Source organism: Rhopalosiphum padi, chromosome 4 (assembly GCF_020882245.1).
Source record: "Rhopalosiphum padi isolate XX-2018 chromosome 4, ASM2088224v1, whole genome shotgun sequence".
Classification (NCBI taxonomy): domain Eukaryota; kingdom Metazoa; phylum Arthropoda; class Insecta; order Hemiptera; family Aphididae; genus Rhopalosiphum; species Rhopalosiphum padi.
Genome location: NC_083600.1, coordinates 34309395 through 34325201, shown reverse-complemented (window position 1 = coordinate 34325201; position 15807 = coordinate 34309395). Strand labels below are relative to the sequence as shown.

Sequence of the window (15807 nt, the reverse complement as noted above, 5' to 3'; positions counted from 1 at the left end):
GTTTAATATAATAGATGTATGAAAAATATAACACTAAGTATTTTTTTAAAAAATATTTAAATTAATTATACGTATAATTACATTTTTGTATTAATTTTTTTACATAGTTCCTTTTTTGGTAATACCCTTAATAATTTAATAATCTTTCTCAATTAGGGTCATTCTATTCTTAGAAATAAAACTACTGAGGTCTTACTATTATATATTATAACGATTATTATGAAAAATAATATTTTTGTTTTGTCAGAAATTATTACAAAAAAATAAATAAATATTCAATAACTAAATAATACATAAACATAATTGAAAAATAATAAATAAATACTATTTACATTCTTAAAAATCAAAGTATAAAAAATGCTTTTAACAAAACACTGATAATGTAAGTATTATTTTTAATAATTTATTGTTAAATATGTAATGACTAAATGATACCAAACCTAACCTTTACTTTATTCTGCGTGTGTAAGGTAGAGTAATTATTTTTTTTTTACTGGTGCTCTCTCTTAACGGGTTTAAGTCTCATATAGTTACACAATAATAATAATATAATATATTTTAATATAATAACTATTAATGTCTTAATGATTTTATCCTATCTCGTGGGACTGTGTCTACTACACGAGATTATGTTATGCTTATTCTGATATAGATATATATAATTTATATAGCGTTATATTATGTGCCTATGTGTATATATTACTACTAGTCGTTTGTTAAAACTTGCAAAATATAACGCATATAATTATATACGTATTTACGACGAAAAAGAAATGTACACGTAAACTTCAGTTACGTCGAATAAGGCGTGTGTTTTTTTCCACGATAACTACGTGCACGTCATCGGCCGATCTGTCCTGTCACATACACACTCAAGGGAAACCGATAATTATTGTATTTAGGGTGGGTCGACCCCACAACGTCAACCCTCTTTTTTTCGTCGTGCACACAGTCGCGGTAGTGCCTACTGCCACTTTGGTCACGCCCACCTTGTACAACTTTACAATAGAAAACACGTCGTGGAAAGAGACGCACACACCACGACTGGCAGCTACAGCGATGAGATATTATAGGCATATTATTTTTTTCCTCCATATATTCAACGAATAACATCTAAAAAAATTATAGACATTTTTAGGTATTAAACCTACTATTTTATTCATGTACTACTTCATAACTATTCTGATTTATGACTGGTGCTTAGCACTATATATTTATATTATCTTATGTCAATATATTTTACGTATTTTTGTGTTGTATACAAATTAAATTATTATTTTTGTTATAAATGTTATAATAAATCATCAAATTATTGTGTCTAAGGTTGAGCTGATCAAGTACTATAAGCTACATTTCTTAAATCATTAATATCATAGAATATTTAAATTACTAGGTAAAAGTATATAAATTTCATATAATAATGGTTAAACATTTTAATAATAAATGATAAGAATATAAATTAATATTATAACTATTTAATCGAATATTTTTCATTTTAATATTTGAAATTCCGTACAAAAAAATTATAATATTATTAAATAATATTTAATAATTTATTTGACCAATATTTATACAATAAATTACAGCCTATAGGCACATACACTTTAAAAATAAATTCATACACAATTAATATGTAAATTAAACCTATATAATATTATATATTAAAATAAAAATATTAATTTATTTTATTGAAATGTTTGTATCATTAAACATTTTTACCGTACTCATAGATGTAAACATAAAAATACATATCTGGCAATATTCTAAGATTAGAAAATTCACAGTTTTTCATCTTTATAGCTTTATAGTGAGTTAACGATTGGAGATAAAGTTCTGAAAATCTTCAGAGCACTTCTCCTAAACAATGTGAATCTAACAAGAACACAAATAATAAAATCCGTTCTCCAGTTTCGGTAATCTACCACGCTAAATGGAAATCTAGCAAAAAATAACTATTTTTTTAACTGTAAAAATTTAAATAATTTTTTTTGAAAACTTTTAATTTCACATTTTATATCTACTTGATAATCCCTTTTTAATGAGCTATCAACCAAATTTTTAGCTATAATAGTTTTGGAGAAAAATTAAAAAAAAAAATAAAAAATTTGGGACTGTTCACGTTTATCATAAACAAGGTATAGTAAGCCCTAAATAATTTTATCAAAACCACATCTTAATTAAATAAAAAAAGGGGTGGACTATATTCTTCAAAACCGTTTCAGTGGTGCTATAATGAATTGGGCATACAATTTGATGAAATAATATAAATGATCATGACATATATATCTAAATACAAGTACTTTACTTATATATATATGTGTTTTATGTATTAAGTGATGAGCTAATTAAACAATGAATAATGTGTATTGTATAAAAAATAATTTTAATGATGAACATACACAGGTGTGCGTACGGGGTGTACAATATGGGCCAAGTGATATTTTATGGGACAAAGCGGCTAATGCCTCAATGAAATTGCCTATATATTAATTTTAATAAATATACCTAAATTACTTAAGTCAATTTTAGATTATATTTTTTTAAAGCGAATTTGAAAATGTAGAATACAAATAATTTACTATGTGGACTCTGCTGTTCATAGTCTGTATACAGTTTAACGTCAAGACATTGTAGTGACTAGTATTATAATATATATTAAAGATTGTTATAAGAATTGTCATTGTATATTGAGAAACAAAATGTTAAATATTTTAATTGTGATTATACATTAATAATAACATTATTAATTTGTTTTCCTTTAATTTTTATGTTTACCCACCAATACTTTCTCGAAAACGATGTATGATATTTAATAAGTATTTATATTTCTCTATTACATATTTATAAATTATAAGTATATTAAAACTACATCATGTTTAAAAAAAGTCTAATCATTTTAATTTAAAGGGCTGATAATAATATATGAACGCTACCAACTTTTAGTATCTTAACACGTCTATTTTAGTGATTAGTGATGAAAACATTTATGTATAATTTATTTATAGTTGTTAGTTTGTTATATGATTTTTTCATATGTATTTACATAGGGCGGGACCTAATCTAACCGCTTAATATTAAAATTAATTAATTTTGATTAGGAATTATTGTACGTATGTTAGTAAATATTTTTAAAAAATAGAGTAAAATAAGTTGTGGGAAAGGGAGACATTTTATACTAGACATAAAGCAAGGTAGTTAGGTTTAACTTATTATAATATCCTAAAATAATCAAATATTCTATACCTTTATACAAATATGAAATAAAATAAAAATATATATGTATATTTTACAAGTCGCAATATTTCAATAATCCTTTTAATCAAATATAAAAAAAAAAACATATTTCGAAATTATAAAACAATTTCAAGTGTTTACGGTGAAAAATACGATAGGATATCTATATCCTAATTCTTATTATCTTATAAATATTATGTTATTTAATCATACGCTGATGGTTAATACTATTGACACGTATTATACTGTTCTGGTTCTGTGGAAGTTTGTAATAAGCTTTAAGAAATCCATTACATATGAGGAATTGTTGTTGACAATAGTACTACACATTTGATGTTTTAAACATCTCTGCGATATAATATGTTTTTAGTTACATTTTAAAATCAACCTGAAGCTGATTGAACCTAAAGCATATGTTTGTTTTATTTCTAGAACGTTTAAAATCATATTGCTTTAAAATGTCGTACTATTTAAATATTAAAGTATTTAACGGCTTTCTATTGTCTATTGAGCATAATTAGTTTTGCACTATTAATATTGCGAATGCTAATCGGATGTGTAGTTCAATTTATAAATTATAACAATTAAAATAAATGTTAATAGATTAAATAAATAATTATTTTTCACGTTTTTATGTATGGATATTTTATTTTGAAGTAAACAAAAAAATTAAACATAATAATACATTGTTTTAAGTTATTTACTGCGAGGGGATTTCATAATTAAATATCATCGTATAGTATAAATATATCAGGCTCCTAATTTAAGGGTGGTTTATGATAGCAAAAGGGACTTAACAAATTATTAAGAAAAGATATAAACAAAACCAGTTATCAAAAAATCGATTTACATAATTTCTTAATTCAAATTCAAAAATAAGTAAAACTATAAAGACTTGATATTTTAACTATATATGCACAGTAGTAGAATTTTCTAGATAAAGTAATATTTTTAAAATATTAAATTTCGTTTTGTAGTATTTGTGGACATTTTAACAAATCCATTTTTCTAGTTTTTGATTTATATAATAATTATGTATGATAAAATATTTGTTTGTTAGTTGAACAATTATACATGATATAACGTATCTTATAAATTGTTTTTAGGAAATTAAAGAACATACAAATGAAAAATTCGTCATTGCAATAAATGAAAATTATTTTTGGTTAAAATTAATAGGCATGAAAATGTAATATATAATTCATTTAAGTTGGTTAATTTTAAAATATCAAAAATACATATTATAATGTATATCCTTATAGATGTATAATTTATATTTTGATAAAGTTGAATATTATTTAAAAGATTTTAAATTCTACAAGCCGAGCAATGAATGTATTATTTTTACAATGATGTTTTTATTGTGTATCTTTATACACCATAAGCTTTGAAAATTGCTTTTACCTTTAATTTTGAGGATTATTTTGAACGTATTTGATTTATTTTTTAGTTTTCAACAATAACAATTTTATGTTTTTGGTATTATTTAAAAATGAATAATCGTAAACACTAGAAATTGTCATGAAATATTTATTATAATAGTATGAATTTTTATTATAGCTATTAAAATTTTTTTTTTAAATATATATAGGCACAATTTATTTGTATAAGTATTTGATATTAAAATATTGACAAAATTGTCAATTTATTTTATAGTTAACAATATTAGTATTATAAAATGTTTCATTTTTATATCAAGGACTTGAACATTTAGTACGATATTCCTTATAATAAGTAAATATTAAAACCAAAATATATAAAATATAAATCAAAACAAATTTTTTTAAATTTAAATTTGAAGTTCAAATTTGGATGAAATTACATATTAAAACAAGGAATAACAATGTAAATTATTTTGTTATAATTCAAAAACATTAACTATGGCCTATGGGGACTTTTACGTACATTATGAATTTTACTATACGCAATGAAATTTTTAAAATATGTAGATTCATTTTAAGATTTTGCTAATATCTACCATGAACCTATTTACACTGTTAAATTTGAATTCAATTTTACACAAAAAACGATTCTGAGTGAAAACTGTCTATCAGCCTATATAATAACCAACTGATATGTTTTTTTTATATATAGCTGTTAGTAATTTATTTTACTTTTACTATTATAGTAGGTTGCTATTATTTTTTCTAAAATTATTACATTTATTATATTCTTAGTATTTAATAATTATTATAATACAGTGAAACTTCTATGTAATGAATTTCCATTTTACGAAATTTTCTGTTTATCGAAATATTTTTAAGAACTATGACCTTCATTATTAATGAATACGTAATTCTATTTAACAAATTCCTCCATATTACGAATTTTTTTGGTTGCTTATTCGACTTCGTTATATGGAAGTTTCACTGTATAACTATTTAAGTTGATATAATATGGTATACTCGTAAATATATATTACAGTTAAACTTCCATATAACAAAGTCGAATAAGCAACAAAAAAAATTCGTAATATGGAGGCATTCGTTCAATAAAATTACGTATTCATTAACAATAATTAAGGTCATAGTCCTAAAAATATTTCGATAAACAGAAAATTTCGTAAAATGGAAGTTTCACTGTATAATACACAATTTTATAACATCTTTCTGTAAATACCGTAAAACAGTAAATATAGATTTATAAAAGTACCTATAAATAAACAATATTTTAAAATAAATTAAACATTTTAATGCGTATAATAAAATTTATTAATAATATAAAATATATAAAAGTGTAAGTTCCCATATAATATGTTTTTAAATTATAACAGAATAATTAACACATCGTTTATTTATCGTTTAAATAAGTAATTTTATCCAACTTAAAACGTCTATAAAAATAATTGTCTTCACATAATGTTTAGATTTTATGTTTCCAATACAAACTATGAACTACTTATTTTAAGTAATTTCTTATTACATTTTCAAAACTTAGAAACAAAAATAAGAGTTTCATGAATTTTTAAGTACAAAATAGTCTGTATTTTTTTGTGATTTTGACGAATTACATAAAAATTCTAATTTCAAATGCAAATAAAAAAAAATGCACTAATGTATTTTTAGTATTTTTATCAGGTATAAGAATATCTTTAGTGAGATTTTGAATTCAATTTCCAAGCATTTTGATTCAGTAAATAATTTTTTTACGTCATTTATAGATTTTTTTTACACGATTCTTTATTTAGCAATCTGTTACAAATTTGAACAATAAGCTTAATTGATACAATAAAAAATAGTACAGGAATAACGGAATGAAGAGACCTCCCATTGGAAATTTATAGATATAATAAAAACAATCTCTCATAGCTATTAACAGCTCAATTGGAGTTAATTATTTTAAAAATGTTATCATTTAATGAAAATGCTAATATTACGAAGGATGTCAATGAATTCGGTACAAAATTAATAAGTTAACTTTGTGTTTTTATGCTTGTAAGATAGATTTTATAAATTTATCTTTCGTAGTTTTCTTTTTAACAAGTTATTATTATAATATATATTTATTAAAGAATATTTTTTGAAATTTATTTTTCTCGTAGTGTTGAGACTATTTTATTTCCACATTTTTTTTTTACATGTCGTCTCTTTTTGGAGCAATGAAAATGAAAATTAATTTTTGATTTAAAATTTAATACATCTATTAAAATGAACTACTCAACACTCAACGATGAAATACAACACTCATACTATACACCACTGTGACTGAAACCGTGTAGGTTTTATTTAAATTAAATTATAATATATATTATATTAAATAATTTAAAATTATATTTTGTACTAATATCATCGATTGATCAACAAATTTCAAACGAAAATCATTAATTTATTTCTCTTGTAAGTATATCATCTTATTATTTTTAATAGCAGTCTATTACCCAAATAGAAATCATCGATTTACCAATTACCAAAAAGCTCACAATAAGAATAATTCATAAGTATATAATAATGGCAATAATTTATTATACAGTTTTATTTATATGTACCTACATATCAACATATCATTAGATAATGTTAAACGGGTTTAGTTTATTGGGAACTAATTAAAATAATTTAATTAATTATAATTTTTATAAGTTCGTTATATTTTTAATATTCTACAAATTAGAAAATGAATCTTCATTTATTCTTGAGGTTGTGAGTACAAGAGCTGCTTTTGGACGCAGTAACACACTTTCTGTATTTACTAAATTCCTAGAACAGTACAAAAATTACAAATTAATAATTCATTAGACATATTAAAGTAGATTATTCAAATTTTGATCATATTATATTTTTGTGGTTAATTGTATAGTTTGAAATACTTATTTTGTTTCGATTCAGTTGTAAAATATTATATTACTTACCCGGTAACATAACCAGAGTTAATACTAGAGACCTTAATTTTTAAAGTCGTCGGTAAAGTATTTCTATGTTTCAACAAATTAACTATTTCTATTTCACTTCCGAAGTTGACTACAATGAAGTATGTTGGATGATCATAAAAACTCCTATAATAAATCAATAAATTAGTCTAATTTGTTTTTATAAAATATTTCCAAGTTAAACAGATTTAGTAGTTCTATAAATAAAAAATAAATATATTGCACTTGTATCGTTATCAATGCTTCATATTTTAATTTATTTTATTTAAATTAAATATAAAAATTTAATTAATTAATGAAAATGCAAACAAAAATTACTTAACGTATTTTTATATAAGTATAATATTTAATATATTAGTGTAATATATTATATGGACATTATTGTAGTATTCCAATAAAAGTAAAAGTTATCATAAATTATAATCTAGATCAGAACTTCTCAAAATGATTTATATCAACGAAATAGAAAATTGGAGGTGCGTGATGTTTAAATAGGAGTCTACGAGAGTTATCAAGTCAAAAATGCGTGTATTGTAATTTAATTTAAATTACTTATTACATTAAATTTTCCTGTCGTTTTAATAACTAAAAAATTAAATAAATATTTTCATTATTAAAGAAATAAAGAAATTAATAAAACCAAACTTAATACGTTTTTTATTTAAAAAAAATTCACTCTATGGTAAACCCTATTCAAATAAGCAGCTCCGTTTAAGCTATAAAAAACATCTAGATGAATTTATGAAAATTCAATTTAGGGGTCTACAAAAATTGAAGAAGTTTGTAAAAAAGTTTGGGAATGTTTGACCTAGATTATTATTAAATATTAAGTTATTAAGAAAAAAAGTATTTTAATATTATGTTTTACTCGAAGTGATATTTTACATGATCACACTTTTAATTAGGTATTAACTACTTTGTAAGAAAGGGTTTTTCAATGACAAAATTAAAATATCTTATAATTTAATGATACAATAATACAACATATATTGAAGGACCTACCGCGAAAATCCAAATACCCATTTGGATAAAGTGTATAGATGTAAATCGCCTTTGACGAATGTCAGACTCCTCCTTAACCGAGACAATTGCCTGTATGACCTTAAATTACTTTTATACTTTGATTCTTCTGCTATATTTTTTTTCCAATAATCGGAGTTAAGAGGAAGCCACAAATTAGATGAATTAGAAAAACCTGCAAATAATAACGAAAGTAATATAATGAGTTTATCTGTTTTAGAATCCATCATATTTTATTATTGAACTATTATACTGTATTATAGGTGCACGCTATTTACTTTATTTACCTGCGTTATATGTACTATCCCACGGGAATGGAGTCCTTACTGGATCTCTACTGAATTTCAAAAACCTATAAGGTCCGACGTTAAGCCCTGCTGGATCAACAGTTTGGTCCCAGCGAACGTTTGTGTCTATCATACCGAGTTCGTCTCCATAATAAGTCACTGAAGTGCCAGGCAAAAGATGTTGAATCATGTGTAATCCATCGACTAACATTGGATTGCTTCTCGTAGCCACTCTCGAGTTATCGTGGTTACCTAACTGAATGTCATAATGATTTTCCATCGATAATTACAGTCGAAATAAGAATTGCTATTTGTTATACTCGGGAGCCAGTTGAAACGTCGACAATGGAAATATCTTGTATAAGTACAAAATGTCGACGGGTCATTATATCGATAAGTACAAAATTTAGACAGGTCAATATATCGAAAAATTTCAATACCGTTTTTATAAACCAAATCAAATAATTATTATTGATCATATAGACCTATCGACATTGTAATTTGTCGATACTTTGATTGTCGACGTTTTGTACCAGACCCGTTATACTCACCACCCAATTGGGCCACATGCCACTAGGCATGCCTTTAATCCAAGATCTGATCAATTGATGAACTCTAGCAGCATCCGATTGTTGATCGAACGTGTTAATGAATAAAAAGTTGAATGGAAAATGAGCACCTGGGTCTGACTGATTACCGTAGTACATCATGGTTTTATCAAAAGGTGAGTAACATTCCACCATCATAAACCTATAAATACCACGTCGATAAACCGTAAATACTTATATATAAAATATCAGTTTAAGTATAAAATAAAATAGAAAATAAATAAATATAAATAATAAAATTATAACACCAAATTTTAATAAATACCTTATGCGTGCTTTATCATTGAAATATTATGAAGTTTTCATGGTGTAATTATTAAAAGAATATTACAATAACAATATGTAAATCGATACAATTTCTTAGGTTCTATAATATTAATTGGTGTGTTTAAGATTCTAAGTGGAACGATAATTATATTAATTTTACAATTTATAGGGTTTTTTTTATGAGCGTGTATAATTTGGACGTTGACGTATACTTAGCAACTTATAAGTTGTCTAGGCGTAATGCTAAGTTAAAACGTTATACAATCTTTAATTTTGGGTAACTGTTACAATTTTAATTCTAATTTTGCAAAATCAGACATGTAAATGAAAATTAGTTATTTTTACCTTATGCAACCTTGCCTATTTTATTATTTATATGATTTATAATTTTATTTGTATATATAAGTATATAAGAACTTAATATTTATTTATTTTTAATTTAATATCCTAAAGAGATGATAAATAATGATAATATACATACAAGTAATAGATATTTATAATTTAAAATTTAAATTTAAATTATCTAAGAAATATTAATATTAATAATAACAATAATATTGTATTAATACATATTAATAAAGTAATTTAATATAATTAATTAGGTAATAAAATTCATTAAATACTTAATGTAGTTGTCAACAAACACTAATAAATATTCTCATTATTATAGTATATGTGACGAGTGCAAACATTTACCATATTACTGGCTAATAATATTAGGTATCAACAATAATCAGTGGTTAGTGATGAGTGGTGATTACCAATACACAGTACCATGTAGTCACACGCCTTAACATAAATATTTGTATTTTGACGTTTTAATTACTTGGTTTTCTTTTCCCTGGTCCTGTAACTGTCCAGCATCTGTCTCCATGACTGTACAATGGAATAAGTTTCCGGTTGATCAAGAGTACTCGTATGCGTCAAAGAATCGTAATCGGTGTCCAAATAGCCGATTTTGTTGGACTTTGGTTCATCAGCTAGATCTTCTCTTTCAAATAGATAGTTAACTGCGTCGAATCTAAACCCATCGACGCCACGTCCCAACCAATATAATAGTGTGTTCTTAGAAAATTAAATTATTTGATTAAAATATCAATCAATGACTAGGTATATATTTAAAAATGATATGTGAAATACCTTAATTTCTTCTCTAACCGACGGATTTCTGTAGTTTAAGTCAGGTTGTTTCACTTGAAACTGATGTAAATAATATTGTTGACGTTCATCGTTCCATTCCCACGCAGATCCACTGTTAAACACACCCAACTGGAAATCAAGAAGATTTTATTTAATATAATTGTGTTTAAATTTTAAACATAAGTATCAAAATTAGTAGTTTATAATATTTTATTAATGTTTTCAAAAATTGTATTATTAATTATTATTATTTTGTTTTGACGTGCATCATATCCATTAGCACTTAAAATTAAAAAATATTTACAATTATAAGAAATATAAACTAATGACAACTTAATACATTTTTTAAATTAATTACAGTTAAAATATTGTTGTACTTAATAGTTCATCTAGTAGTTTTATATATGTAAAAATATCGTTTATTATATTTTTATTTAAATTTATAAACTAATTGCATGATATGACTGGTCGATTGTAAACTTTTCCGGTAGTACCTAAACTGTCCCAGGTCTACTTCCGTACTACTTGAAGCCTGTAGAGGGTACTTATATATAAACTTTATGAGTCTGTTTTAACTTTGTTTGTACACTGTAATTTAATATTTATAATAATATGAATATAAACATTTTTAAAAAAGTCAATTATAAAAAATTATTTTTAATAATAAAAATGTGTTAAAATACAAAAATAAAAAAAAAAATAAAAAATTATACACTTTTAAATGTCTACTTATATTTAAAGATTAAATTTCATTATTCTTGACATACACTTCAGTTATAAAATCAATTTTAAGTTTTAATTGAACTCCATACTGACATTATACTTACATTCTGGTAAGTACTTTATAGTTAGTTTACTATAATAGTTAACACTGTTTGATCCGATTTTAAAATACCAACATAATTTTTAATATGTCAAGATATTTTATACAATTAATACTATGAAATTATTTAATTTTAAATAACTTTGCACATCATAAAATGTACTTTTAAGTTGAGACTATTATAAATATTAAACGTAAAAATTGGTTTTTTCTATTTATCTCTATGATATTTATCTCAGTTTTTACTCAAGCGATAAATCAAGTATAAAATTTAAATAATAAAATTAACTTTCATTTGAAGTGTGTATGGCCAAATTCAAATTCAATATATTTTACTCAATTTTAATTTCATTATTGGTACTTTTAACCAAACAAATTAAATATGATGATTTAAAAATATAATATTTATTTGTTGACAGCTTGGTAAATATATATATTTATTGGTTATCTATTCAAATATATGAATCGAACATAATATATTTTATTTCAAATAAGAATGTAATCTTAAATACTAAGGTTTGTATTCAGAAGGGCTGATCATTTTAAATTCAAAAAAATTTATGTGTAAACTTGTAACCAGAACTAGAACTGCAACTGCATATAAATATTAGTTTAGGAAGGGGTTGTCTGAACGTTATAATCTAATAAAATATAATATATATTAAGTTTGAACTAACCAACCCTAAAATGTGTTTAAAAAAAATCTATAAAGTTATCGATAATTCAATTACACAAATATAAACTAGATATAATTTCCAATTAGCTCAAACCAGACATTTATAATGCGTGTTTAAAGTAAAACGTGTTGTACAAAATTAAGATTTTATAAATAACGCTCGTGTTTAATACACATTCGGTTTTAAAATTGGTAAAAATATTAAAGATGACAGTGACTTTAGAATTAATAAATTTATCTTTTAATGATAACTCGTTAATCGTTATGCAATTGTGTAACTCTTGAGTGGCTAAATGTTTTAAAGAATGTCAGACATCTATCGGCCATGAATAATACGTTTTTGGTAAATTCCAATACCTTAAGCATTATTCTGATGATACTTTAGCCGATTATTATTTAGAAGTAATTCAGAGTTTGAAATACATTATTTAGAAACTTTCTTAGATTAACTATCAAATAAATTGGGTATAAAAAGATTGTCCACAAATTTATGGTAGGAAAAAATGATGATCAAATTGGTGTGTATTTGGAGCTAAACAATTAACTTTATTGACACTTATCTTAAAAAATCCTATAATATTTTATCTTACTTTCCCGTGTTTATTATTTTTTCTTTGAATCTAAGATTAAATACTTTTCTTGAAAGCTAGAAAATTGTAAATGTTAATTAAACCATTCGTGATGTGGTGGAAAAGTTTAATCCCTTAAAACTAAAATTTTAGAAGAAATATATGATGGTATTTTAAGAAAGGACCATCAAAACATAGTATTGGAATTAAGAAAACAATATTTTAAAGGGAAACTGTTCAAAAATAATTTATGATAGTAAATCTGTGCATCTTGTGAGTTTATGTTAGATAAAAAATAAAATATTTTTATTACTAACCCAATTACTCGGAGGCGTGTTATTGCCATATTTATCAACGACTGGATCTTTCCATACATAATAGTCAGTAAAAGGCTCTATTTTCTTGATTGATTTTTGGAACCATTCATGTTCGTCACTTGTGTGATTTGGTACAAAGTCCAATAAGAGTTTTATGCCTGTTTAAAAGTACCAAAAATATATTACATCGTTTTTGAAAAAAAGCATATTACATCATTTATAATGAAATATTGCATACCATGTTTGTGAAATTCATCTCTCATTCGTTCAAAGTCTGCCATCGTACCATAAATAGGATCGATCTCCTTGTAGTCGGAAATATCGTAACCAAAATCATTTTGCGGTGAAAGGAATATCGGCGATAACCAAACGGCGCCAACATCTATACTTTTGAAGTATGAGACTTTTTCTGTTATACCTATAAAATATAAAATATAAGGATATGTGAATGTCAAATGCGTATGATGGTTAACAATACTTTCTTAATTATTTCCAAAATCATTCATAATATTATGTGTTATTAAAAAATAAATAATTCTTTAAAAGTTTTCAAATTATAAAAAATGTATGTAAAAAATATTACAAATTTAATATTAAAAAACAATATGCAGTTGGTTAAAATTCAATACTAAGGCATGTTCGTATAATTTTAAAGTAATTATTAATTATTATATATATATAAATATAAAATGTTTAAATTTCAATTCATTCTCGGAAGCGATCCTATTTCTATGACCTTTTGAGAGTCCCTATAAATAGTCCCATTCCAGGGAAAAGGGAATTTTGAGAAAGTGAGTGCCTACTCTACTATCACCTTGCCGAACCATTTGTTGTTTAATTTTTCTAATCAATCGAACTGTGATATCGTATTCCTATTTAAAAATGTTTTTAAAAACATAATATAATACGATTATTACATCAATATGTATACAATATTATAATATAATATCATGTGATGCATGCAAACAGTATATTCTTAAAAGTACAGATACTTATTTTTAAAAATATTTAAAATACGAATCTAAATACTCAGTAAAAAAAAATATTTGAGTACAAATATAAATATTTGAAAAACGGATTTATAAATACATTAAAATTTGCAATATTTATATTCTTGTATGGATTATATTACTTTCTGACATAGATTCATACATCCATTACTCATTTATTTTTATTTTACTCAATTAAATCAATAAACTAAAATAATAATTATTTAAAATGTGTATTTAGGTAAATAAAAAGTATTTGAATACTAATTATTGTTTCATGCAATTATGCATTACTTACCTACATAATATTTTTTTTAATTTAATTTAGAATTTAGGTAGAATATAATATGAATACATTTTCAAAATTTTAAATGGGTATAATGAAAGACATAAGAATATAAATAAAAAATGCACTCAATAGTCAATACATACATATATATATATATATATATATATATTGCATAGTTTATGTATATTAATAATATTATTTTACATAGACATTAATGTGAATTCAATTCTTTGATATTTTTAAACTTATTTCATTTTTTTTAATACACTTTAAAAGTAAATTATTAAAAGGCTTACTTTTTATTATTGATGAGTATGATTATTAAATTAATGTCTCTGTAAGTAAATTAAATCAATATAATAGTGTAATATTATTATAATGGCCTATTAGTTTTACTTAATATTTGGCTAATATATTTTTATGCGTATAGAAAAATAATAAAATATTACACAGGCCAACGATTGTGACTGGATTGTTAAAACGTATAGTTACTCACCGTTTAGGTCTCCAATCCCGTCACCATCGCTGTCTCTGAACGATCTCACGTAAATTTGATAGATAATTTCCGTTTGCCACCAATCTGGTTCGTACGTGTTGCTCAAACCTTCATAAATATACTCAGACGACACAAAATTGTTGAAGGCGAATAGCCACATACACACCGTGATTACTTTAAACATGTTGACTGAGTGGTTGTGTTACATACAAAGTATACAACTCCCGTAATGTCGAACTTGTCATTAATTATGGACTATTTATGCATTTTGATATGATACATCTGTATAAAATTATCTGGACGTCATTTTGTAAGTGGCTGAGTTCCCTATCTTTTAGTTAACATAATCAGTGCACTCAAGAATTCCTCGCATTATGTAGTTCAATCCGTTAAACGCGTGTATTAAAAAAGTAAACAAAATAGTGATTTGATTTCCTTAGACAGGTGAACAAGAAAGACGTAATGTCTGCGTTATTATTATCATTATTATTAATAGTTTACTGTTATACTTAACAAATATTGAGGCACTATACGTCTTAGTGGTCATAGTATTATCTTGCACATATTTTCGAACTGCATGACATATAATATATATGTATATATTATACACTAGTAATACGGTTCTTTTCTATTGGGTTTTAGTAATGTTGTTTCCTATATATTTCCTTTGTATAGATTGCTTTAATGTCATTAACGAAAATCATATATCGAGTGTCTTAAAAATAACGC

General features: G+C 24.1%; 1 protein-coding gene across 1 annotated transcript; it reads right to left on the bottom strand.

The window, feature by feature from the left end:
• Positions 1-7172: 7172 nt before the first annotated feature.
• LOC132928355 (maltase A1-like) lies at positions 7173-15327 on the bottom strand. The gene is made up of 10 exons (XM_060992968.1): positions 15079-15327; positions 13543-13722; positions 13305-13462; positions 10920-11048; positions 10606-10844; positions 9456-9654; positions 8905-9160; positions 8600-8792; positions 7580-7723; positions 7173-7427 (listed from the first exon to the last, which is right to left on the bottom strand). The coding sequence occupies exons 1-10, from the start codon at positions 15260-15262 to the stop codon at positions 7331-7333; spliced, it is 1779 nt and encodes a 592-aa protein (XP_060848951.1). The 5' UTR covers positions 15263-15327; the 3' UTR covers positions 7173-7330.
• Between the last annotated feature and the right edge of the window lie 480 nt (positions 15328-15807).

Excerpts from the sequence above, each read along its gene's own strand:
- LOC132928355 (XM_060992968.1), bottom strand. The coding sequence starts at position 15,262 with ATGTTTAAAGTAATCACGGTGTGTATGTGGCTATTCGCCTTCAACAAT. Across the intron at positions 9,161-9,455 it reads GCATGTGGCCCAATTGGGTG|TTAGGTAACCACGATAACTC; the intron begins GTGAGTATAACG and ends TATGACATTCAG. Across the intron at positions 7,428-7,579 it reads AACTCTGGTTATGTTACCGG|GAATTTAGTAAATACAGAAA; the intron begins GTAAGTAATATA and ends GTACTGTTCTAG.